General features: G+C 35.7%; 4 protein-coding genes across 4 annotated transcripts; 2 read left to right on the top strand and 2 right to left on the bottom strand.

Annotated features, from left to right (window-relative positions):
• The first annotated feature begins 5,103 nt into the window (after nucleotides 1–5,103).
• Nucleotides 5,104–10,333, top strand: LOC107622409 (putative disease resistance RPP13-like protein 1). The gene is made up of 2 exons (XM_016324292.3): nucleotides 5,104–9,248; nucleotides 9,741–10,333. Exon 1 carries the CDS (start codon nucleotides 5,220–5,222, stop codon nucleotides 9,228–9,230), a length of 4,011 nt encoding a protein of 1,336 aa, XP_016179778.1. The 5' UTR covers nucleotides 5,104–5,219; the 3' UTR covers nucleotides 9,231–9,248; nucleotides 9,741–10,333.
• Nucleotides 10,334–10,976: 643 nt separating this feature from the next.
• LOC107622447 (putative disease resistance RPP13-like protein 1) lies at nucleotides 10,977–15,371 on the top strand. The gene is made up of 2 exons (XM_016324334.3): nucleotides 10,977–14,720; nucleotides 14,904–15,371. The coding sequence occupies exon 1, from the start codon at nucleotides 11,124–11,126 to the stop codon at nucleotides 14,700–14,702; it is 3,579 nt and encodes a 1,192-aa protein (XP_016179820.2). The 5' UTR covers nucleotides 10,977–11,123; the 3' UTR covers nucleotides 14,703–14,720; nucleotides 14,904–15,371.
• Nucleotides 15,372–17,984: 2,613 nt separating this feature from the next.
• On the bottom strand, nucleotides 17,985–21,045 carry LOC107622399 (Nuclear transport factor 2 (NTF2) family protein). The gene is made up of 5 exons (XM_016324280.3): nucleotides 20,588–21,045; nucleotides 19,874–20,028; nucleotides 19,685–19,751; nucleotides 19,117–19,168; nucleotides 17,985–18,626 (listed from the first exon to the last, which is right to left on the bottom strand). The coding sequence occupies exons 1-5, from the start codon at nucleotides 20,952–20,954 to the stop codon at nucleotides 18,503–18,505; spliced, it is 765 nt and encodes a 254-aa protein (XP_016179766.1). The 5' UTR covers nucleotides 20,955–21,045; the 3' UTR covers nucleotides 17,985–18,502.
• Nucleotides 21,046–21,528: 483 nt separating this feature from the next.
• On the bottom strand, nucleotides 21,529–25,828 carry LOC107622391 (sphingoid long-chain bases kinase 2, mitochondrial). Its single transcript, XM_016324268.3, has 12 exons — nucleotides 25,500–25,828; nucleotides 25,052–25,128; nucleotides 24,853–24,906; nucleotides 24,701–24,760; nucleotides 23,903–23,980; nucleotides 23,725–23,771; nucleotides 23,570–23,610; nucleotides 23,361–23,445; nucleotides 23,164–23,278; nucleotides 22,827–22,949; nucleotides 22,649–22,749; nucleotides 21,529–22,133 (listed from the first exon to the last, which is right to left on the bottom strand). Exons 1-12 carry the CDS (start codon nucleotides 25,741–25,743, stop codon nucleotides 22,004–22,006), a joined length of 1,155 nt encoding a protein of 384 aa, XP_016179754.1. The 5' UTR covers nucleotides 25,744–25,828; the 3' UTR covers nucleotides 21,529–22,003.
• Nucleotides 25,829–25,926: the final 98 nt, after the last annotated feature.

The raw sequence follows: 25,926 nt of genomic DNA, 5'->3' as shown, positions 1-25,926 counted from the left end.
TTCTTTACAAGTTTGTTTATTTGAAACATACTTGCGTGGCCCAATCTCTTGTGCCATAGCCACTTTTCAGATTCTTTAGAATGAAAACAAGCTACATTTTAATCCTTTAGTTCATCAAGAGTAAGTTCATACACATTATTAAAATGCTTGGCAACAAAAAGCACTTCATTGGTCTTTTCATTTACAACACAGCATTCAAATCTTTTGAAAGTCACTAAATAACCTAAGTCACACAGCTGACTTATACTCAAAAGATTGTGCTTCAAACCACATACCAAAAATACATCATCAATGAAGGTAGAGTGTTCATTACCTACTTTTCCAACAGCAATAATATTACCTTTACCATCATCTCCAAAGGTCACAAAACCTCCATCATACTTGTTTAGTTTGATGAAGTAAGTTGACCTTCCAGTTATGTGCCTTGAGCATCCACTATCCATGTACCACATATCCTTTTTATTCTTGGATGCTAGGTAAATCTGCATGAAAAGCTTCAATTAACCTTAGGTACCCAAATTAGTTTGGATCCTTTGAAGTTAATCCATCTTGGTTGCCCAAGTGCATTGAAATCACCAACAACATTGTAAATTTAGTTTCCAACAATTCTTTTTTCAATGAAGCATTGTGAATGTGAATGACCAAATTTCTTGCAATTCAAACAATGATTTTATGATGCATGTTTCTGAAAATAAAATGAGCTACCATACTGAAAATGATTAAAGGGCTGAAATTTTCTGGTTTTTGGAAGATGTGCTTTCCTTTTGACAAACCGATTTTTGTTGAAATTACTCCTCTTTGCAAAAGTGTTCCAACCAGAATTTTTTGGAACATTTGGACTTTTCGAATAAGAGGTTTTGTTGTAAAATGCAGTGTTTTTAAAAGCTACCTCATTTTTCGAATTGAACCCCAAACCTGGCCTAATTGAAGTAAGTTCGGTTCTTGGTGAAGGCTTAGTTTCATTTGTGTAAACTTCATCAAATTTCTCCTCAAAGGTGGGAACATGTCCAATACCAGAATTTTTGAATGTGGATTTAGTATTTGATGAAGCCACAAATTTCATAGAGGAATCATTAAAAACTGCACTTTCCTTGGTTATATAACCTAAACCAGATTTTTCAAAAAGTGGTATTTGACTTGCAAGTAATTTGTCCAAGTTACTAGAACTTTGATCAAATTTTGCTAAGTCACCATTCAGCTTCTTAACCATTTCATTTAGTCTCTCATTTTCAGCAATGAGTTCATGAGAATGGTCCATAATGTGCTTTCCTTTTAGTTTTTCAAGTTCAGATTTTAGAAATCTATTTTCTTCAATAATCTCCAAAGCACATTCTGTTTCCTTCACTTTTTCTTTCAAAAAATCATTTTCTGCTTTCAAAGTATCTTTTTTAAATCTGCACTTATTGTACTTTTCTAGCAATTTTGATGTGTTTTTAGTGAGATCATCAATAATAGCATGTAAATCATCTATGGTCAAATCATAGTAATTTACCTCATCAAGATTATTGTTTCCAGCCATGAAGCAGTCTTTATCTTCACCTTCAGAATCTTCTTCTTCATTGGAGTCGTTCTTAAGATCCTCCCAAGCTGCCATGAGTACTCTTTTCCTTTCTTTCTTTCCTTTGTCCTCCTTCTTGAGCTTTGGATAGTTTAGCTTGAAGTGTCCAGCCTCCTTGCAGTGATGACACATCACTTTGCTTAAGTCCATCTTGTATTCCTTTGAGCTTGAACCCTTGTACTTGCCCTTGTTCTTCATCATCCTTCTAAATCTCCTAACAAAAAACATGAGCTCATCATCTGAAATACCATCACTAGACTCACTTTCTTTTTGTTCTATTTTTGACTTGAGGGCTATTCCCTTTTCTTTGAGTCCGGGTTTTTGTGTATGGTTTCATAGGCAAGGAGTTTTCCTCTCAGCTCATCATAGGTTATAGGGCTTAGGTTATTGCTCTCGCCTAGGACAGTGGCAGTGGTTTTCCATTCTTTTGTGAGGCTTCTAAGGAGTTTTCTACTAGGGTTTGTTCTGAATAGTTTGTACCCATAGCATCAAGGTTGTTGATTATGGTTGAGAATCTCTCAAACATTTCATCAATGCTTTCTCCATCCTTCATGTTAAACATTTCGTACTCTTTTCGCAGCATATCAATCCTCGTTTCTTTGACTTGTTTAGTGCCTTCGTGTGTAACCTGGAGTTTTTCCCATATTTCTTTTGCTGTCTTGCATCTAGATACCTTTCAGTACTCTTCAAAGCTGATAGCACAGTGAAGAAGGTTGATGGCTTTAGCATTCAGCTCCATCTTCTTCTTATCGTCTTCATTCCATTCAGCTTCTTCTTTTGGAGTTACCACTCCATCAGCATTTGTTTTTGTTGGAATCTTTGGACCGCTCACAATAATCTTTCATATGTTGTAGTCAACAGATTGGATGAAGATCCTCATCCTCTCTTTCCAGTAGGCATAGTTCTTCCCGTTGAAGAAAGGTAGCCGGTTGTTTGATTGGCCTTCAGTGAGGGTGTAGACAACTGTGGTTGTGCCCAAGTTGTTCGCCATTGGATCTTTGCTCCAAGCGGTGAAGCTTGATTCTTGAGACCTTAGCTCCTGATACCAATTGAAGGTTGTGGTAGGCTTAGAGGGGCGTGAATCTATGCCTTTCTTTTAGTTACTGAAATTATCCCTTAACGCAAACTTTGAATTCTGATTCTGTTTGAACTCAGCAGCGAAAAATTTATGAGACAATTTATTTTTGTCTCATGAATATTAGAAAACAGAACATTGCAGAGAAGAGAGAAGCTAACACAAGCATGTATCCTGATTCGGTTGCCTTGTGCTCTGCAATCTACATCCAGTCTCCTCCACAACAATGGAAGAATTTTCACTATAGTTAAAAGTATTACATACACCAATTCTACAGGATTGACACAATCTTTTCACACTCAAGTCCTAACCTAACTTGACAATGGCTATGCTAATACCTAACTCTTCACTCTTAGTGCTAACCCAACTAAGAAAGGGGTACCTCACTGGTACTGGATACAAGACACAAACTTACCTAAAGAAATCTGAAAATAACTCTAGACTTTTTTTTCAAGTGTATCACTCAGCCTTTTTCCACTCATGGCTTCTTACTTGAGTTCTCTCAATTTGCCTTTTCACTCAAGAAATTACAAAAAGATAAACATTGAAAAGTACATTACAATTTGTAAAACATGAAGGAGATTGACTTCTTCAACAACCTCTTTGCTATGTGATAAACCAGACTTGCACGTCTCTGAGTTTGTTCTTCAATATTGACCGAATGCTTCTTTGAAAGAAAGCATTATCCAAGTAGAGAAACTTCTTCAGGGAACTCTTCATAGAATACAACTTACCAAACTCTGGTTTTCTATCCTTGGCTTCTGAATGAACAGCAAACCTCTTTTATCTCCTTGCATATTGCTTGGTTGCTCTTCCTAGGTCAATTTCTTGAGCTTTGTGCTTCACCAACCTAGCCGTTCACTTTCTTCCATTTTTACTCAAATTAGGGACTTTGCTTCTAACCTCCTTGGTTGACCGAAAGCCACAAGTCATCATAACCAAATGTTTCCAATGGTAAAACCTTATTCAGCCCTTGCAAACCAACTTGGTCCCCAAGATATGTTTGAGACCGTGGATTTACAGCAGTGAAGAACAGACAGCATCTTTCCCATGTATCTCAGAATGGATAGGCGTAACATTGAAGATGAAGAGAAGAATATCTAATATTCTGATGCATGTATAAGGAAATGGGTTACCTTTAACCTTTACCTAAGCTTGATTTGGTTTGAAATGGTTGATTAGACTTCTGCCTTTCAAGCTTAGTCTTTCTCTTTCTTGCTTCTTTGATGATTAGCTTAGGGAAGAAGTTTTCTCTCACTTTCTTTGAGTTCTGACCAAAGCAGGCAAAAGTGTACGTTGAGTTGGTGAAAGCAAGTGAGAGGGAATTTGCTTATTGAATATCAAATCAGGCTTGGATTGGATCACTTCATTTGGCCCGTTTTGATTTCTTATCTTTGTTTTCTTTTGGGCTTTGTTTGTGTTATCAACCCATCAGCCTTGTTTCATTTTCCATTCAATTTAGGCTACGGTATTAATTTGATTTTGGCCTGCAACAATAAATAATTAGCTTCATATAATTATAAACAATCAACATTTAATTATTTATTTTGTCCAATTAAATAATATTTGTCATCACTAATTAATTTAGTTAATTTTTTAACTCAACAATTTTTAATTTTTTAATATATTACTAATAGATAAATAAATAGAAGTCATGTTTGTTAGAAACAATTTTCAAAGGGAATAAGAAAAGAAAAACTAGACCTTAAATCCTTAATTAATCAGTATTAAGAAAGTTAACATTGCAGCATCAGCATCATTATTTTATTATGAATATGAACCATAAACAGCTCATGAATCATATGATTTTTACTTTAACAAAAAATTTTCCATACAGACTATAATTCCATTGGTCCTTCAAAAGTTGGGTGGAACTTTCCACGCGTCTTTCAAAAATTTGTTAGGATACGATTAAAGGTTTTATGCAATAACGTTGCACATTCCAAAATAACAATTAACAATTAACAATAGCAATTAAAAACTAAAAAGTATAGTGTTATAATTAAGAGCCTGCAAGACATTTCACACTAACAATTTTTTTAATGTTACCACGGAGACTCTGAGTCAATTGCCTTTGTCTTTTGGCCAACTAATTTTGGCGGGAACCAATGTCTATGAACCTTAAATTATTTTAGAAAAATGCCATATATTTAAGTCTTTTTATTAATCAAGTTTATTTAACATCATAAAAAGCAGTTATAACTAGCATTAATTTAAGTTTTATTTTTTAATTTAGTTAGACTAGTTCATAAAAAAATCTAAATGTGTAGCATTACTCATAGTTTTATTACCATAGTGTGCAGAAAAATCTTCTTTTAAAAAAATAAAATAAATTTGTTGCTATTTTCTTTTAATAACTTGCTTCATCATTCAAACAAAAATTTAAAAAGATGAATTAAACAAAGCTAGGTGGGCACTCCATTACTTTGAAATTTGAATTATTTTAAGTTACCTCAAAGACTTGCTTGACACCTTTTTACACTTGATTAAGAAAACTACTCGATCAAGTTCACTACATTGCAACCATTGTTCTCTTACCTTTCTCTGAAAATCCGATCACTTTGCTGTTGTTGTTGAGATCATATCATGGCTGGTGCACTTGTTGGTGGAGCTTTCCTCTCTGGCTTCATTAACGTTGTCTTTGACAGGCTCCTTACAACTGATACTGTCAACTTGGTCTTGGGCAAGAAGCTTCGTCCGGACTTGGTTGAAAGGCTGAAGACTGCTCTGTTGGGTGCTGAAGCTCTTGTTGCTGATGCTGAGATGAAGCAGTTCGGCAATCCATTGGTGAGGAAGTGGCTCGATAGTCTCCGGGATGCTGTTTACTGTGCTGACGACTTGCTCGACTCTGTCCTCATCAAAGCTAAAACTGGAAAAAAGGTACGGTCTTCCTGGTCCATTAGCTTCTTCAAGGACCGGCATAGGGAGATGGTGGATAGGATGGAAGAGGTGGTTACAAGAATAGAGCATCTTGGAAACCAAAAAGATTCTCTTGGTCTTGGAAAGATTCCCACTGGTAGCTCATCATGGAGGACTCCATCCAGTTCTCTTGTAAAAGGGAATGTGTATGGCAGGGAAGATGACAAGAAGGCCTTAGTCCAGATGTTGAATGACAACAATAAGGATCAATTGTCTGTGATCGCTATTGTTGGCATAGGTGGGGTTGGTAAAACAACATTAGCCCAATCGGTGTACAACAATGAGGAAGAGTTCATGAAGGGATTTGATCTGAAAGCATGGGTTTGTGTTTCAGAAAATTTTGATGTTGCTGAGACTACAAAGAATGTTATAAAGGAGATCTCTCCAGGTACTAAAGATCTTGAGCACTTCAATTCACTTCACCATACTTTGAAAGAAAAATTGTTGAACAAGAAATTCTTCATTGTTCTGGATGATGTTTGGAGTGATGATGGTGACAAATGGAGTAATTTTATGACCCCTTTCCAATATGGGAAGAAGGGAAGTATTGTTCTTCTAACTACTCGCGGGGAAAATGTTGCTTTAGCAGTTCAGAACTGTCGCCCTTATTTTCTCGGAGGGTTGTCAGAACACTATTGTTGGTCAGTGTTTGCAGACAATGCGTCTTTTCCACAATCAAATGGAAGTGCAGAACTTGAAGTCATTGGCAGAGAGATTGTCAAGAAGTGTAGTGGCTTGCCATTAGCTGCAGAAACACTTGGACGCTTGTTACGTACAAAGCATGATGTTCAGGAATGGAAAGATATACTGACGAGTAATATTTGGGAATTTTCTGTGGAGAAGAGTAAGATAATTCCAGCATTACTCATTAGTTACTTCTATCTCCCTGCACATTTAAAGCGTTGTTTTGTGTATTGTTCTTTGTTTCCCAAAGATTATAATTTTAAGAAAGATGGATTAATCCTTCTGTGGATGGCAGAAGATCTTTTACCACCCTCAAAGGGAAGAAAGAGTTTAGAAGAAGTTGGTTGTGAGTGTTTTGATGAACTTACTTCCAGATTATTTTTCACAAAGATTCATTATCATGGTGATTATTTTGTGATGCATGATCTCTTGCATGACTTAGCAATATTTCTTGCTGGAGATTTCTATTGCAACTCAGAAGAACTTGGTGAAGAGGAGATCAGCAATCAGACTCGACATTTGTGCGTAAATATAAGTCGTTGTAGCCCAAAACTTTATAATTCTATTTCTAAAGTAGAATCTTTAAGGACATTGTTGCTTATTGAAGATTTCTGCTCTTCTAAGAACACCGATGATATGGCAACACATGAAATATTATCTAAGTGTAAATACTTGAGAGTTTTATCCCTTGAAAGACTTGATGTGTTGCCTGATTCAATGGGAAAATTGATCCATCTGCGCTACCTCACTCTCTCTCATTATCATAGTAAGAAGTTGCCAGAGTCTTTGTGCAATTTGCGTGTTTTGCAAACATTGCGGTTGCATTGTTGTTTACTATCTGCATTGCCTAGTGGTTTGCATCATCTTGTGAGTTTGCGGCATCTTGTTATTACAAAAACTTCTCTGCAAAAAATGCCTGGAAAACTGAGCAAGTTGAATCAATTGCAAACTTTAAATTACTTTGTCGTCAGCAAGCATAAACACAATGGAATCCAACAGTTAGGAGGGCTTCCAAATCTTCATGGATCACTTGAGATTAAGAAGTTGGAGAATATTGTTGATGTGAAAGAGGCAGAGAGCGCAAAGATATCGGATAAGCACATTGATGAATTAAGCTTGGAATGGTTTCCAGGTGCTGATATGGTTTCAAACACACAAACAGAAAGAGACATCCTCGTTAACTTGCAACCGCACTATGAATTGAAAGAGTTGAGAATCAATAGATACAAGGGTACAATATTTCCAGATTGGTTGGGGAACTGTTCCTACAAGTATATGACAAGTATTACTCTAGAGTATTGCATGAATTGCTGCATGCTGCCTTCACTTGGACAACTGCCACATCTCAAGTCTCTAAGGATTAGTAGTTTACATAAGCTGGAGAGTGTTGGCAAGGAGTTTTACAAGAGTGAAAGCGATCATCATTCTTTGCCATATGCACCATTTCCCTCACTGGAGACATTGAAATTTTATAACATGCCATCCTTGAAGGTGTGGCACATATCTGACTCTGAAGATTTTCCTCCACTCAGGGAGCTTGTAATAAGCAACTGTCCAATGTTAGAGGGAGAGATGCTTCATCAGGTATTCTTGAGAACCCTTTCTTCTTTGTCAGATGTTTCCAAAACTCGACAACTAGAGATACTGGGAGAGGGAGATGAGTTCTACAGTTATTATGGCAATGGTTTATCAATTAGCGGAACTGAATCCGTGAAGTCTGCACTTAAGGCAATATGCATCGACCGTCAAACTTGTCTCCAAGAAATAAAAATCTCTGGGTGTTCATTTGCTATATCCTTTCCGGGCAATTGTTTACCCAAATCTCTGAAATGGCTGGCAGCCATCAACTGCAGCAAACTGGAATTCCCCGAGCAACAGCAGCAGAAATGTGACTTGGTGGAGCTATACATTAGTAGCAGCTGCGATTCACTGACTTCGTTGTCGTTGGATGCCTTTCCCAATCTCAAGACTCTCACTTTACTCGAGTGTAAAAATCTTGAATCAGTATCAATGTCAGAGCCATCACATGCTGCTCTTCAAAGTCTCACCATCCAAGGATGCCGCAATTTTGTGTCATTACCAAGAGAAGAACTGGCTGCTCTTCAAAGTCTCACCATCCATCACTGCAACTCATTTGTGTCATTTCCAAGAGAAGGACTGGTTGCTCTTCAAAGTCTCACCATCCATCACTGCAACTCATTTGTGTCATTTCCAAGAGAAGGACTGGTTGCTCTTCAAAGTCTCACCATCAGTCAATGCGACTCATTTGTGTCATTTCCAAGGCAAGAACTGGTTGCTCTTCAAAGTCTTCAAAGTCTCATCATCAGTCAATGCAACTCATTTGTGTCATTTCCAAGGCAAAAACTGGTTGCTCTTCAAAGTCTCACCATCCATCACTGCAACTCATTTGTGTCATTTCCAAAAGAAGGACTGGCTGCACCGAACTTGACAAATCTCGATGTCCAATACTGCTACAAGTTAGGGGCATTGCCGTATCAAATGAATGCTCTTCTCCCCAAATTACACTCTCTCTACGTGCATTGTATCCCGATTCTAGAGGGGGGTTTTCCACCAAACTTGAAAGAGCTTGCTATCGGGGGACCATGGAGGACTCTATCGTCGATCAGCAACTTGGACGCCCTCACTCATCTCACCATGTATGGAGATAAATATGAGAGCACAAAGCCATTTCCAGACGTGGGTTCACTGCATCACCTTCCCTCCCTTACTACTCTGTATCTCAGGGGTTTTCAGCAACTGGAGACGTTGGAGTCCAACCAGCTTCTCCACCTCACCTCCCTCCAGCATTTACACATTATATACGCTCCGAAGTTGAAGAATATAGCAGGAGAAAAGCTGCCTTCTTCTCTCCTACTACTTGAAATTAAAAATTGTCGTTTCCTGGGAGAATACTGCAAGAACAAGCATCAACAGATTTGGCCCAAAATTTCCCACATTCCCACCATTCTAGTTAATGGCCAACAAGTTTTTTGAATACAGATTTCTGAGCAGGTAATTCTCTCATCTTCACGTTACACATGCATAAGAATTAATTACCATGAAATGAAAATTGAAAGACAGTAAGTATCTTATTTTGTGTATCCGGCATTTGAGAATTTCGTTAGACATATTAAACAAAAAAAAAACAGCCAGAACTTGCCATATTTAGCATTAATTAATTATCGCAACAATTAATGAATGCTAAATAAGGCAAGTTATGGCTGTTTTTGGCTGATTTTCTTTGGTTACCAAACATTTCCGTTAAACAAATGGATGAATCAAATTTGCTGTTTTTACTTTTTACCATCTTCTGCTGGTAGCTTCTATTGAGGAACAAGTACCCAGATGGCAAAGATTTCAGCACAACATAATCTTTATACAATACAAACATATCTACATTACCTTGGGTAAACTGAACTAATATGTTCAGAATCAAAATAAGTGATTTCTGTTTTAGCTTCAGGTTGGTATACTTACTCTATTCCTCTTTACAATTTACTTCAGGTTGGAGAATATTGCCGGAGAAAAGATGGTGATGGATCTGCTTTCTTTATGGATTCAACCATTAAAATGTGCATTAGGCAGCTTCTATGGCAATTGCAACTTGGTCGGCATGTAAATACTTTTTGTAAAATTTTCCATTGGGATATTGCTATTTTGAAGTCAATTTTTTTTCAAGCTGAACTTGTCCCTACCAATTCTGTTTTTGAAGCTAAAATAAAATGCAACAATGTTGAGCACATCATCGCGTATTTATCAGCAGGTTTTGATAATTTTCTTTTGTCCGAGGCCCAAGCAAACACTTTTTGGAGTGTCTCTCTCTATGTTCCTTTTAGTGTGTTAACCTCATCAAGTGAAAAATCGGATGGTCAAATGTTTTCTTGTTTGAATGGAGATTCTTCACTCATAGTTCTTCAATTTGGAGGTGTGGTTGTGATCTGAGCTCTCAAGTAGGACTGGCAGAAAGTCTGTAAACAAGCATCATTGATTTCATTTTGTTGATGTGTTTGTGCCCTTGTGCATGTATGATTATTAGTGCTTGTAAGTTGTGAGACATCTTTGTAACTTTCATTTGGATAAGACTTTGGTGTTCTATTTTTCTGCCTTCTCTTCAATATTTTTCTGCTATTAACTATTGCCATATATAGTGTGCCTATATTATGTTTGGGTGCTTCCAAATTATGCCTTTGACAGGTTTAATTTATTCCCTCCATTCTTAGAGTGAAAGATAATTTATTTCCTCCCAAATGCAAAACATTGCCTTAGCCTAAAGGGATGCAGTTTCTGGGAAGATTCAAGAAAGGTGTGAATGAGTTATGACTTATGAGTATGACTCAGCACATACTGATAAAATTCAATTGTGATGTACCTTCCAAAGAAGAATTTTAACTGTTGGTTATGTAGCTTGTATATGCCACTTTCTTTGGAAAGATCTCTTGGTTTTATCTGTATTTCTCTGACAAGAAGATAATATTTACATGCAGCAATCCAATAAAAGAATCATCATGAGCGCCTAATGCTGTACTGAGTTAAAATACAAAAATTATTAGTCCCAAAGCATCACATATTTTTTAAAGCAACCTCATAGATAAGCTAGCTATCATCACGTGAAGGCGTGAAAGTCAACGTCTATTGCCAACACATTTTAACTTATATTATTAACATAAGACCATGATTGATATGCAGATTCATGCTCCTTAGTTTTATATTATTAACATAAGACCATGATTGATTGCAAAGCTAGCTAAGCACTCCACCGATACTGAATTTTTTATAGTTACCTTCTTTGAACCCATCTATTATTGAGTTCACTACCCCCTGCAACCATTGTTCTCTTACCTTTCTCTGCAAATTCATTCACTTTTCTGTTGTTGTTGAGATCATATCATGGCTGGTGCACTTGTTGGTGGAGCTTTCCTCTCTGGCTTCATTAATGTTGTCTTTGACAGGCTCCTTACAAAAGATGCGGTCAACTTGGTCCTGGGAAAGAAGCTTGGCCCTGACTTGGTTGAAAGGCTGAAGACTGCTCTGTTGGGTGCTGAAGCTCTTGTTGCTGATGCTGAGTTGAAGCAGTTCGGTAAGCCATTGGTGAGGAAGTGGCTCGATAGTCTCCGGGATGCTGTTTACTGTGCTGAGGACTTGCTCGATGCTGTCCTCCTCAAAGCCACCACTCAAAAGAATGCAAGTTCTTCCTGGTCCCTTAGCTTCTTCATCAACCGAGATAGGGAGATGGTAGACAAGATGGAAGTGGTGGTTAGAAGAATTGAGGATCTTGGAAAACAAAAAGATTTCCTTGGTCTTGAAAAGATTCCCACTGGTAGCTCATCATGGAGGACTCCGTCCACTTCTCTTGTAAAAGGGCATGTGTATGGCAGGGAGGATGACCAGGAGGCCTTAAAGAAGATGCTGAATGGCAACAATGAGCACCACTTGTCTGTGATTGCTATTGTTGGCATAGGTGGGGTTGGTAAAACAACTTTAGCCCAATGGCTGTACAACAATGAAGGGGAGTTCATGAAGGGATTTGATCTGAAAGCATGGGTCTGTGTTTCGGAGGAGTTTGAAGTTGTTGAGACTACAAGGAATGTCATAAAGCAGCTCCATGGAGGTACTTGTAGTCTCGATGATTTCAATTCACTTCAAAATGCTTTGAAAGAAGAATTGTCCAATAAGAAGTTCTTTATTGTTCTGGATGATGTTTGGAGTGATGATGGTGACAAATGGAGTAATTTTATGACCCCTTTCCAACAAAATGGGAATAAGGGAAGTATTGTTCTTCTGACTACTCGGGAGGAAAATGTTGCTTCCGCAGTTCAAAATTGTCGCCCTTATTTTCTCAAGAAGTTGTCAGAGGAATATTGTTGGTCAGTGTTTGCAGAAAATGCATCTTTTACAGAATCAAATGGGAAAGCAGCACTTGAAGAAATAGGTAGAAAGATTGTCAAGAAGTGTGATGGCTTGCCATTAGCTGCAGAAACACTTGGTCGCTTGTTACGTACAAAGCATGATGTCGAGGAATGGAACAAGATACTAATGAGTCATATTTGGGGATTTTCGGTGGAGAAGAGTAAGATTATTCCAGCATTACTTATAAGTTACTTCCATCTTCCTATATATTTAAAGGGTTGTTTTGTTTATTGTACTTTATTTCCCAAGGATTATAAATTTGTAAAAGATCAATTAATCCTTTTGTGGATAGCAGAAGATCTTTTACCACCACCAAAGAGAGGAGAGAGTTTAGAAGAAGTTGGTTGTGAGTGTTTTGATGAACTAACTTCCAGATTATTTTTCACGAAGATTAAAGACGGTGATGATTATTTTGTGATGCATGATCTATTGCATGATTTAGCAATATTCCTTGCTGGAGATTTCTATTGCAACTCAGAAGAACTTGGTGAAGAGGAGGAGATAAGGATTCAGACTCGGCATTTGCGTGTAGATTTACGTCGTTGTAGCTCAAAACTTTATAATTCTATTTCTAAAGTAAAATCTTTGAGAACATTATTGTTTAGCGGTTTCTCATCTCCCAACTGCAACATTGAAACGGCAACATGTGAGATATTATCAAAGTGTAAATACTTGAGAGTTTTATCCCTTACAAAACTTGATGAGGTGCCTAATTTAATAGGAGAATTCATCTATCTGCGTTACTTGGATCTCTCTTGGACTGATATTAAGACATTGCCAGAGTCTTTGTGCAACTTGTGTAATTTGCAAACATTGAAGTTACGTCGTTGTTATGAGCTAACTATGCTGCCTAGTGGTTTGCATAATCTTGTGAGTTTGCGCCATCTTGATATTAGAGAAACTGCTTTGGAAGAAATGCCCAGAAAAATGAGCAAATTGAATCAGTTGCATGTTTTAAGTTCCTTTGTGGTTGGCAAGCACGAAGACAATGGAATCCAGGAGCTAGGAGGGCTAGTGAATCTTCACGGATCCCTCGAGATTAAGAAGATGGAGAATATTGTTGATGTTAAAGAAGCAAAGAGGGCAAAGATAATGGATAAGAAGCACATTGATGAATTATGTTTAAAATGGTCTTCAGGTGAAGATTTGGTTTCAAGTACTCAAAAAGAAAGAGACATGCTCGATAACTTGCAACCGCATAAAGGGTTGAAAGAGTTGAAAATCGAGGGATACAAGGGTACAATATTTCCAGATTGGTTGGGGAACTGTTCCTACGAAAACATGACACGTGTATCTCTAGAGTCTTGCAAGAATTGCTGCATGCTGCCTTCACTTGGACAGCTGCCATCTCTTAAGTCCCTGCGCATTAAAGGTTTGGATCAGCTGAGGAGTATTGGCGAGGAGTTTTACGAGAATGAAGGAGATCATCATTCTTCGCATATTGCACCGTTTCCCTCACTGGAGACTTTGGTATTTTATAACATGGCATGTTGGAAGGAATGGCACTTACCTGACTCAAAAGCTTTTCCTCAACTTAGAAAGCTTGAAATAAGAAATTGCCCGATGTTGAAGGAAGAGATGCTTAATCGGCTATTCTTCAGAATAGTTTCTTCTTTGCCCACCGTGGCCATGTATCTTGATGAGGATACTTTATCAATTGGGGGAAGTGAATCTGTGATGGAGTCTGCATTTAACGCAAAGATCAGCATCAACCATCTACGTTGGCTCCCAGAAATATTCATCCAGAGGTGTAGAAAACTAGAATTCCCCCAGCTACAGCAGCAGAAATATGATTTGGTAGACCTACGAATACACAGCTGTGATTCACTGACCTCCTTGTCGTTGGATGTCTTTCCCAATCTCAAGAATCTCAACATATTCAGGTGTAGGAATCTGGAATCAGTGTCAATGTCAGAGGCACCACACGCTGCTCTTAAAGAAGTCACCATCATTGAGTGCGACAAATTAGTGTCATTTGCAGGAGAAGGACTGGCTGCACCCAACTTGACTCATCTTTATGTCAGTGGGTGCTCAAAGTTGGAGGCATTACCACGTGATATGAAGAGTCTACTCCCAAGTTTACAGTCCCTCGAGATATATGATTGCCCAAACATTTGCAGATTGCCAGAGGGTGGTTTGCAGCCTAACTTGAAATCACTTTCTTGGGGAATTGGTGAGCAACAAATGAGGGATCTATCATGGATGCCCAACTTGCACGCCCTCACTCATCTTACCATTCATGGTTCTTTGTGTGAGAACATAAAGTCATACCCAGAGGTGGGTTCGCTCCCTCACCTTCCCTCCCTTACCACTCTTCGTATTGGATACTTTCATAATCTGGAGACATTGGAGTGCAACGAGCTTCTCCGCCTCACCTCCCTTCAACAATTGACCATTCGTTGGTGTCCAAAGCTGGAGAATATGGAAGGAGAAAAGCTGCCTCCCTCTCTCTTGCTACTCAAAATTGAACACTGTCATTTGCTGAAAGAACACTGCAAGAATAAGCATCAACAGATTTGGCCCAAAATTTCTCACATCCCAACCATTCAAGTCGTCTAAACAGAGATTTCTGTGCAGGTAATTCTCTAATATTCATGTTTCTGTGGCAATTGCAACTTGGTGAGCATGTAAGTACTTCTGTAAAATTTTGCATTTCTGTATTATTTTGATGTCAATCTCTTCTCAAGCTGAATTTGTCCCTTTCCGTTCTGTTTTTGAAGCTAAAAAGGAATAATACATCATTGTGTATTTATCAAGCAGGTTATGATCATTTTCCTTTGTGTGAGGCCCAAGCAAACACTTTTTGGAGAGTCCCTCTACATCCCAATTAGTGCATTAACCTGAACAAATGAATGATCGGATGGTTAAATTCTTTTCTGGTTTACCTGGAGTTCTTCATTCATAGTCCTTCAACTTTGAGGTGTGACTACAATCCGAGCTCTCTAGCCAAAAAGTTTGTAAGCAACAGCCGTCTATTGTCTGTTGTACCTGGAGTTCTGCATGCATCCTTAGTAGTGCTTGTAAGTTTTGAGACTTATTTGTAGCTTTGATTTGGAAAATAGTGAAAATTTTTACCTTCCCGTGGGTTTTTTAATCTCACATTGAGAGGTTTTTTCCCACATTAAAATTTGTTGTTCTGTTGTTCTGTCTTATCTTCAATTATTTGCTGGTATTAACTATTGCCATAGTGTGCTTATACTATGTTTGGGTGCTTCCAAATTATGCCTTTGACAGGTTTAGTTTATTCCTATCATGAATGATCATTTTACAATGTTAAATATCTTGCCTATAAATTATATTGAGGTACATTCTATATAACTAGTAGCTTAATGTTTCCAAATTCCAAATGTGCACACAAGTAGGGGAAATAAAGCCTTGGAGTCTAGCTTGGTTGAATATACCATGTACCTTTCATTTTGTCTGCTTTCTCTCTCTCCTTTTTTATAGAAAATAAAGAAAAGAATTAAAGGAAACTAAAAGCAATTCAATTTGATTGTACCAAAGAATATTGAAAATAATGCACCAACTATTAATTATCTTAAAAGGTTTTGATAGGTGTATACAAGAACTACTCTCTTCCTTGAATAAATGAAAGAGAAGAATCATCCTCTTCCAAAAGGAAATTCAGTTCATTAAGAAAAAATCCATTAGGATCATTTTTTATACTTGTGCTGCAGAAGTAATAAAAATGACAAAGCAAGTATGAAAGACCAAAATAGGAGAAATGAATGGATAAGAGTTAGTCTTCCAAAGTTCCACAATTGATTAAAAAATGTCAATATTCAACAAAGCTAAAATATATTATTGATTAGCTTAAAAGGTTTCCATAGGTGTATACAGGAACTAATCTCTTGGTACTTACACTGATACAGGGCTGTGCCAATGTCAGACTCTCAGGTAATTAACTGTGATAATGCAAACCTTCTTTTTGAAAAAAATTCATACATATACATATTCATTTTAACTATTCAATCAAATTATTCTCTACAACTTATGCTTCATTAGCAGTATCTACTATATATCCCACTATCCTCAACAAACACCTCTCTTTTAACTACTGTTCAAATTCTCCATGCTTTTTGCTTACTATGTGTCAAGTGTGAACAATAATTAACAATAAATTATACTGTACCACTAATTTTGGAATGTAGATCCTATTCTTTCATAATAAAAATTAATATATATCTATACATCATTTACCATCAGGATATTTTCTAGGTAAATTAATTGCACTGAAAATATAACTGTTTTAGAATGTTTAAACTGCAGTGATGTGCCTAATTGTTGGTGTCACACAATGATTGGCTATGCTTGTAATTTAAGAGATGTATATTAACCACGGTAACCAACTCTGTGATGAACTATTTATTAGAGTTCTTTACATGAATTAATCAATACATCTGTGATGAAAATTCTTTTGAGTATTTTCTGGCTTGTTTATTTCTTCATCCTGTTGTTTGTATATGGAGATATCAAAGTTTCTACCATGCTTGTGGATTTAAACTTCAAGTTTAGTCTGATTGATAGTTTACAGCTGAGAAATTCCAAAAAGAGGATAGTACTTATGCTAAGTTTTGATTATTCAAGTTTTACAGCTGAGATATTTTTTCTCACGTTAAATTTTGGTGTTGTATTTTTGTGCCTTCTCTTTAATTTTGTGCTGCTATTAAGTATTGCCATAGTGTGCCCATGTAATGCCTTAGAGTGAAAAAAAATGATTGTACAATGTTAACATAAATTAAGTATCTTGTCTCTGGAGTCTGGACCATATATACATAACATTATCACAGGAAGGATCTTTATGATCAAACAGAATAATTTTTGTTGATTCACACACGCTATTGCCATGCATTATTAAGCTTCTAAGAAAAAGTTTTAATTGTGCAACAAAATTACCTCCAAGACAATAATTCCATTGGTCACACGAAGTGCTAGTCCTGCAATCACACTGCATAGTCAATCAAGAGTTAAGATTAAAAATAAAATGCAATTTGTGTTGTATTGTCACTGTCCAAAATAAGCTATAACCAGTGATGAAGGAAATAAATTCCTAGCAAACCTAACAATTCAAATCTAAATGAAATAAAAACATTATAAATATTTCTTTTATAAATTTACAAGAACTAAGATAAATAAGTTACATGTTATTTTTAATAACGACATAAAATGGAGTGACATAGTTGGATCTTACCTGTGATATATGAAGCATATAGCACGAGGAACTCAACAAATAGTAAGTACTTATTGTAAATAACTATCCTTGGATAATAAAAACTCACGTATTTGGCTATATGTCTCCTTAGATTCCCGTATACTCGGCTAAGAAGTCGGCCAGGTATTGTGACGTTATTGCTATGCGAGTTTCGTATTTCAAGTCGAATTCGGACACCGATGCTTCAGTTAGCAAGGGTTTAAACAAGTTCCTAGTAGATTGAGTTCTTTTTTGTTAGCGAAATTGTTGAAATCTCCCTTCTAGATTTATAAGAGATATATTAGGAGTTAGTTACTTATTTAGATAAGTAGAACTGAACTGATGTCGTCGTGTGAGGTCGGACAAGTGTTGCTTGGATCTCATCTCTAGATGAGGCTTTATTCATTTTGGGTCTGGCTACAGTATGAACAAATTCATAACATGATTATTAATTGTGCAACCGAGTCATTAAATTAATATTTGTGGTAAACCATAATTTCACTAATATTAATAAAACTAAGTTGGTGATCAACTTAGATAGCTAACTGAATTAGTGTCACATTAGTTTAATCAATTAAACCATATAATATTACCAATATATAATTTGGTTTAATCTAGCACTAATAAGGAACAACACTCACAAGTTACAATGTCCCAAAATCATTGTATTTCTAAACCTTAGGTAAATCCTATTATTATTAGTTCAATCAAAATCAAATACAAATAAATAACTAAAAATGACTTAGCAAAATTGTACAGAGAAAATGAAGCATAAGACAAATTTCAGCAGCAAATACTTTTCTTCTAACAAAAGCTACTTTCATGAACACATAATTCTCTGGAAACCATATATCTACATGAGATTTCCACCATCTAGTGAGTTCCTAGCATATACAATTCTAAGAATTAGTTCTTCGGGTCAATATAGTAATCACGAATAACAAGTGACATCGTGTCGACCTGGCTCATTAACTAGATTACAATAGCTAATGAACCATGAATCGACACGATATCCTATACCGAATGAGTGGAGATATCATTTTGCTACTCAAATTGATCCTCTTTCCATCTTCATCATGTTGCATACATCATGCATCCAAAGTTTCCAGTTTTATAAAGCTATATCTTGAGACTTGAAATGTTGACACACTCATCAAACCATAGTAATCTAAATCTTCACTTGAAATGCTTTCAACCATCTATTCATATAGTCTTTTAATCCAAATCCCCTGCTAGGCTTAAGAATTTGCTTGAACAAAGCCATTTTTGGAACATTCCAATGCTCCACATGCCTGAATTCATTCATTTTTCAAGCATTTTATTAGTTGCCAAAATGATAATACATCAATTCTAGAGAGGTTTAATTACTCTGTTGGTCTTTATAATTCACCAAATTTTCAATTGGATCTTTATACTTTTTTTCATTTCAATTGGGTCCCTACATTGCTTTTAATTTTGTAATTAAGTCCTTTTCATGTCAAAAACGTTAAAATTAACAGAATATTTTTCCCAAAATACATAAGGTCGAAAATCTAATTAGGTTTTTAACTATGAATACCTTCAATTTGCAAAAAAATATTCAGTTAACTCTAATATTTTTTACACTAGGAAGGACCTAATTATAAAATTAAAAGCAATGTAGGGATCCAGTTGAAAGGAAAAAAAAAATATAGGAACCTAATTACAAATTTGGTAAAACTATAGGGACCAACAAAATAATTAAACCTTCTAGAGATGTCGAATCATGGATATACATTATTAAAAGTATAAAATTTTTCTCACCTACATACTTTTCCTGATTGTGGATCAAAATAATATTCTGTGTATCCAGTTGCTGCAACATATTATCAACATGATCAAATTGAATTTATTATAATAAATATTCGTGCTGCATGAATACAACAACAAAGCCTTATCCTACCAGGCAAAGTCGTTTGGCTACATATTCACAGACAGATCTTTCTTAACAAAGAATTAATTGTTAATTATTTTATTAGAAATTTTATATTATTCATGTTTATTAAAAGTTAAAACTTAAAACCAAGAAACTAGCAATGAATGATGACTAAAATATGAAATAAGTTTACTCTGAAAAACAGATAAAGCAATGCACAATTGTATTCATTTATTTTCAAGTAATAAGAGATCTACTAGGAAAAAGTTTACTTAATTATATATGATCTTCAATGGCTCAACCAATGCATAGAAATGAAAAAGGTTTGAAATGCAACAGAAGAGTTAATCGCATAGTCTCTTAAAAAATCTTCTTAATCATCATCTAAAATAACCAATTCTTTCTGTAAGGCAATGTTTAAGCGAATCTATTAGGAAGATAAATCGTTTCTCGTACCAGAAAGTATTGGCCTCCAAGGAAATGACAAGACACAACTAAATCTCCAGTGGCCTATTCCTTTATCCTGTCATAAAAACCATATAACAAAGATGAAGTTTTTTTCAGTATTCAAGTTTCTAAATCCAAATGTGTAGCATGTGATGAGGCACTATGAAATATGTTAAAAAGTTTGAAGTTTGTATTCACCTCAAAATCTTCCCATTTCATGAGCTTCATATTTGACTTCTCCAAAAGAGATCCAAAGTTAGTGCAGTTCCTTTTGAAACGCTGAAGCCCTTTAAAGGATCCTGCTGGATCCGCGAATTCGCAGTCGTCTTCATAAGCATTTAATGTGAGATCACCTGAGAGGTTTGGAAGAAGGTTAGAGAAACATATAAACATACTCAAATTACTAGCTGGAAGAATACCAACTGATATTAGCTTGACTTTAATTTTAGCCTATATGATCTTAAAAATTGCTGATTGCATCATGCAATGCGCCTGTTAGAGATATAATAACTGTTCATATATCTTCTCCTATCAGCTTAACCTTTTAGCACAAGTGGTTTCATGATATGGTATCAGAGCTTCTATAAACTAAAAGTTTAGAATTCGAACTTTGCTGAAAAAGTTTATGCAAAAGACTCAAATTCATCGAGACGACTGCAACAACCATAATCACAACCATCTCAACCACAACTACAACCGGAATTTAAAAACCTAAGTTTTCTCTAATTAGATAATTTGATATCACATTGTATATGAAGGCATTACCATATCACTAATGTAGAATTATAAAAATCACATTTTGACAGTCAAAATTGTACTAATTTCAAACCATACACACATAATATATATAGGAAAAAATGGGATTAACATAAGAAAAGAAGGAAATAATGGTGGGTATGGTTTCAGTTTCACCTGTGACAAAATAGGACCTTTGAAAATCTTGTTTGATAGTATCCACAACAGCATCACGATCAATGGATTCAAGAAGCCTCTGAGGAGCTTTCTCATTGGAAGATGGCTTCAAAGCAGAAGCAGCAATGCCAAGAAGCTCAGAACCATACCATGCTACCTTTAACAATGCATTGTTATTATTATTGTTATTGTTCTGTGGTTGTTGAGACTCTTCTTGTTGATTATGTCCTGTTCCATTGAATTGAATTCTTCTTAATTTACAGATTCTATGGCTGTGGTGTTGTTTTGGTAGAAAGATCAAAGAATTGTTTTGGTGAGTAGTGTTGAATTTGATTGAAGGAAAAGAAGCTATGGTTGCTAATGCCATTAGGAGTTAGAGTGCAAAATATGAAAGAAGAAGCTCCTAGTTTAAATATCTTTAAGGTATCAATAAATAACAGCCACACAATAATAATGCTAAAAGCAAAAACTTTTTTTCCCTTTTTTTAATGAGAAGTCAATATTCATATGCACAATTGTCACACATAAAACAAACAATAAGAAATATAGTAGCTTCGAAGTTGATATGTTTCTTATTTTTTTATCAAACATAGTTTTTTTTTTTTTTCTGGATTTTAACTAGGATAACAATTAGAAATTTTTTATTATTTGATATTATGTTCTGGACACTTTTAATTGTAAAAAAAGTATTTCGTAAAAATCTAAAGATATAAATAAATTATATTACAAAACTTTATTCATATTTTATCCAACTATGACTCACTTTTTATTTTTGGATAAACTTATGATATAATATCATCACTGATAGACATGGATACCATGTATATCGCGCTTAGGAGATACCGTGAAAAAAAAAAAAAAAAAAAAGGTAACAACTAACTAACTTTTGATCCAAACTTAAAAATATACAGTAAATATATTTACAAAAGATATCAAAAGTATTGAACTTGTAATCTGTTATGCCATTTCATAAATTATGCATTGAACTATGAAACATTTTACAGTAAATATAGATAAACTATACTGTCAACACATTGCTGACTCAAAAAATAACAACTGTGTCCCAGGCTATGCTTTTGCAACCCCAAATAAGACACCACTCTCCAGCACCCTCTCTATCTCTCTCTCTTTTTTTTTTCCTCCGTTAGAAATTAGAACCAACTAAAATTACAAAGGAAACAACACAATATTGCTTTCACCAATCCATGAAGAAACTTTCAAGTTCCAAACTAATATATCTTTCCCTTCTCAAAAATTACACAGAAAAAAATGTTGCCTCTGAGCTGCAAAAGCTGTGCAATTCGCCGGTGCTGAAGCCAGCAATCAAGTCAAACAAAAAGGAAAACTTATGATAAACTAATATTCTGCTGCTTTTAAGTATTGTCATTGAACCTGTTATGTTATTATTGAGCTGAATCAGCATATCATCTCAATCGCGGACGGAAGAACACAAATCTTCTTTGGAAGGAACCCTAAATGCTCGCCGTCAGATTGAATATATACTCCACCTCTGCCTGAAATGTCCTCCACCTCAATAGAATTTACACTACCAAACACAAAGAAAGCACCAAATTAGTACAAGCTCAACCGTAAGCAAGCCTAAAAGAAATTAAAAGTGCTAACAAAAGAACTAGCTTCTATTGAATCGACATGGTTATATATTTTATGCCAAGGTGGGATACACGGTGCTGTTTGGTCCGTGTAGCCAAACCAAACCTCACCTAGTGGGAGAAGGCTTAGCTGATATTAAGAAATCCAAATCAAAACAAAGGTCGGTAGAGTTATTTACGAAATTCTGTTTTACACAAACGCTCATAACAATCATCTTCTTAGCAACATTCACCAACATCCACAATAATAACAAGATATTCAAAGTCAAACTTCTGATGACTGTAAGATCAACTAAGTCAAAAATTCCAGCATACGGAAGGATAAAAATTCTGCCTTCCTCGCGTCTCTATAATTGGGATGCTTTCGATTCAAGGCATAAGTACTAAAATAATAATGATATACACATTCATGAGTCATAAACCAAGACAATCTTCACCAAAGAGCTTATACCTTCTTGAAGAAACATTCTTCACCTTCAGGTGTGTCCCACTGTAAATCTTATGTAAGTTTAGGATAAAATCGTACCACTTGAAGTGCTGAAGAATCACAACCTGCAGAATTTACATGAGAAAAATATATTAACAGGAGTTAAAGAAAGGATTTTAACCAGCATAATAAGGGTGCCTACCGATAAATTTCCACTGCGAGGATCAGCATTGGGAGTAATTTTCATACCGCCACCAAAGAATTTTGCATTTCCAACACAAAGGGCCGTCACTTGGGGACAAAACTCCCACTCACCTTCATTGACCTGCACTTTATTGAATCATAAAACTTGCACATCTTGGGCCTCATATGCACAAGCTACGTTTGATAGCTGTGCTAGGACATGTATACAGAGACAAAAAGACAAAAAATTTGTATTTTGGGACACACTATCATATATTTGTCCCCAATTCCAAACACGTTTGTATGTTTATCTTTGTATACAAAAGCTGAGGGATGAAAAACCAAGTTGTACTGACCTTGATCCTGAAATCCTGATTATAATGACTCATGAAGGCTTGCAATGCACCAATGACATAACACAAGTTGCCGAATTTCTTGTACTTAGAAGCGTAAAATCCTGCCTTTGCACTCCTGCATAAATTTTGTCACGAATCGATTTAGAAATGATGTCCGTGACAGAATGCTTAACCTGAAACTCCCAATTTAACCTTACAAATGAATGTCAGCAACATTTATGAAGTAATTCTGATCGCCGGTGGGTCCAGTGATAACACCAACATCTACCCTTGATCTCATCCCTAAGAAAGACTCAAACATGTCATGAGTGGAAAACTAAAAAATAGATATGGCAACAAATATTGTGCAGCAATCATAGACAAGCTCGATATGAAGGTAAAGAAACCGCAAGAAAAGAGGTTGAACCTTTAGCAACACGTTCAACAGCAGCATAAGGATCATTGCTCCTGAGAAGAAAAAAAGGCAGAGTAGATGTTTCTATTCACTTCCTTGTTCTTGAGCAAATGAAGTACATTAGAAACAAAAGGAGAATCATGAATTCATGATAAACAGGAACTAACCATCCAAATGTTCTTGCAAAATCAGAACCAGTTCCCAAGGGTATCACCTACAAAAGGACAGAACATGGTTATATTCTTAACATGCCCCATATACAATCTTCTTAGAGATAACCGAATCAAACACCGCATGATTGAGTTAAAATGAGAATACTACATGTCCTTATGGAAATTAACTCACCCCAAGAGCAGTTGCCTTTAAGTTCTCTTTATTGTTACTAGCAACAGGTTTTCCATCGCAAAAGAAACCATTAACAACCTGCTTATAACATACTGTGATGCGTGAGGAATATTGTCTCTTAACAAAATATCTTAGGTGAACAATCAATCAAGAATGTTGAAATCATGGAAATCGGTGTGCCTAAAATAAACTAATTGCTACCAAATCACCAAAAGCTTTTACAAATACAAGCTCAAGGCAAGCTTGATCGAACACATTCTCATCTCCCGGATAGAAGTTTTTCAATGACATCAAGTGTTAAACTAAAGTATGTAGTAATATAGATGGCAAGAAATCCGTCTAAATATATCATCAACCAAATCCTATGAAGTATGGACACACCAACTAAGCAAGATGTCTATGAATCCAACAAATGTCAATGTTTGACAGTTAAAAGACAATTCTCTGACACCGCCATGGCCAATTACTTCTGCTTTTACTAATTCAAACCCAATTCAAACACAGATCGGATATTAGTATAAATTTTTCAAACGAAATTAGTAGCTACAAGTATTGATACAAATGACATATACTAAAAATGGTTCAAAAATAATTGGGTGAGTTTAGATATTAGTGATTAGTGATTATTAGTATTATGGCGTTTTTGAATGCTTGAATATCATATAAATCTTGAACATATATGTTAGTATATCATGTGTCCTTTGTCTATCTGTATGTCGTCCGTTTTCATAGTCCGATAGTGTAATCAATTATATAAACTTAAACAGAAAAATAACGGGCGAAAAACGCAGGGTGCACCTCATAAATAGTTCCATCACCTCCGACAGCAATGACTGCTTCTGCTCCTTCCCTTATAGCCTAAATGGCAAGAATAACATCTTAATAACTCAGAAGAACCAACATAAATAAAAATAAAATTCACAATTGATTTCAGCTCATCAATAACCAACCTCTCTTGTTATGTCAATGGCATGACGAGGACCCGTAGTAAATGACTCACAAATCTATCAAGGACAAAAACAAAATGAAGAATCAAAAACTGTTAATCTCTAGTATTGTGAAATTGCAAACAAACACAAGCAACAGAATTTGCGGATTCAAAATTAAAAACAAAACATAGGCTGATGACAAAGCTGATAGTGTACTCACATTGTAATCATTACCAAGGCGAGACCTTAGAAATGGAAGCAACTTCTTCCAATCTTTACCAGTGCGACCATTAGCACCTGCATGCAAATCAAAGTGCAAGTTTTGTAACAAATAAATAAAAAAAAAACTGAACTTTTCCCTCAAATAAATCGTGGTAAAGTTCCAATTCCAACACCCCATCATTCATTTGAGCTCAAAAACAAAGGAGAAATATACATTATATACATATATGTATATAAAAAGTTTCCTTTCGCATATGCAACCCAAGTTTCATGGTTCCAATTTTTCAAAAATTTGAACTTTCAACAAAGTAAATAATGGGCAGGCTCCAATCACAACACCTCATCAGTTATTTGAGCTAAAAATAAGTAAAAATCACATTTTTTTTTCCTCTTGGGAATTTTCTCAGAAACAAAACAGTAAGTGAGGAAGTGAAGAACCAACAAACCTTGGGGATTGACAACGAAAACAAGCTCCCTTTGGCGAGGAGAGGATACAAAATTAAGAGCAGTTTGAAGATCTTGTTCCACGGGTTCCACGGGTTTAAGCTCGGATCTGAGAACAGGGGTGGGTGAAGCACTTGCAGCAGCCATTGAAGTTCCTCTTCCCAATGCCACAAAGTAGAAATTCTGATGATGATAATAATAATTATGATTGGGGTAAATGAAACTATGGCACGTCATCATTTTCATGAACAAGAGTGTTAGAAAGAATGAAAGTTCAATTTTTTGTACACTACTTCTGTTCTTAGCTTATAGCAGTTTCAATTTTGAAGGCAAAATGGATGGAGATTGAATACCCTTTTTTATAGTAGCATGTGGAATTTCCTAAAAAAGAAAACATTATTGTTACATTAGAACTAGATATAATATTTT

This window comes from Arachis ipaensis, chromosome B2 (assembly GCF_059453495.1).
Source record: "Arachis ipaensis isolate K30076 ecotype BB chromosome B2, ASM5945349v1, whole genome shotgun sequence".
NCBI classification, from domain to species: Eukaryota; Viridiplantae; Streptophyta; class Magnoliopsida; order Fabales; family Fabaceae; genus Arachis; species Arachis ipaensis.
Note: the sequence above shows the minus strand (reverse complement) of the source record. Positions and strands in the feature narration are given on the sequence as shown.

Coding starts and splice junctions, on each gene's coding strand:
- LOC107622409 (XM_016324292.3), top strand. CDS start 5,220: ATGGCTGGTGCACTTGTTGGTGGAGCTTTCCTCTCTGGCTTCATTAAC.
- LOC107622447 (XM_016324334.3), top strand. CDS start 11,124: ATGGCTGGTGCACTTGTTGGTGGAGCTTTCCTCTCTGGCTTCATTAAT.
- LOC107622399 (XM_016324280.3), bottom strand. CDS start 20,954: ATGGCATTAGCAACCATAGCTTCTTTTCCTTCAATCAAATTCAACACT. Junction 20,029..20,587: donor AAGGTCCTATTTTGTCACAG/GTGAAACTGAAA, acceptor CAAACCTCTCAG/GTGATCTCACATTAAATGCT. Junction 19,169..19,684: donor TTGGAGGCCAATACTTTCTG/GTACGAGAAACG, acceptor AATATGTTGCAG/CAACTGGATACACAGAATAT.
- LOC107622391 (XM_016324268.3), bottom strand. CDS start 25,743: ATGAAAATGATGACGTGCCATAGTTTCATTTACCCCAATCATAATTAT. Junction 24,907..25,051: donor GCCTTGGTAATGATTACAAT/GTGAGTACACTA, acceptor TGTCCTTGATAG/ATTTGTGAGTCATTTACTAC. Junction 23,772..23,902: donor TAAAGGCAACTGCTCTTGGG/GTGAGTTAATTT, acceptor GTCCTTTTGTAG/GTGATACCCTTGGGAACTGG.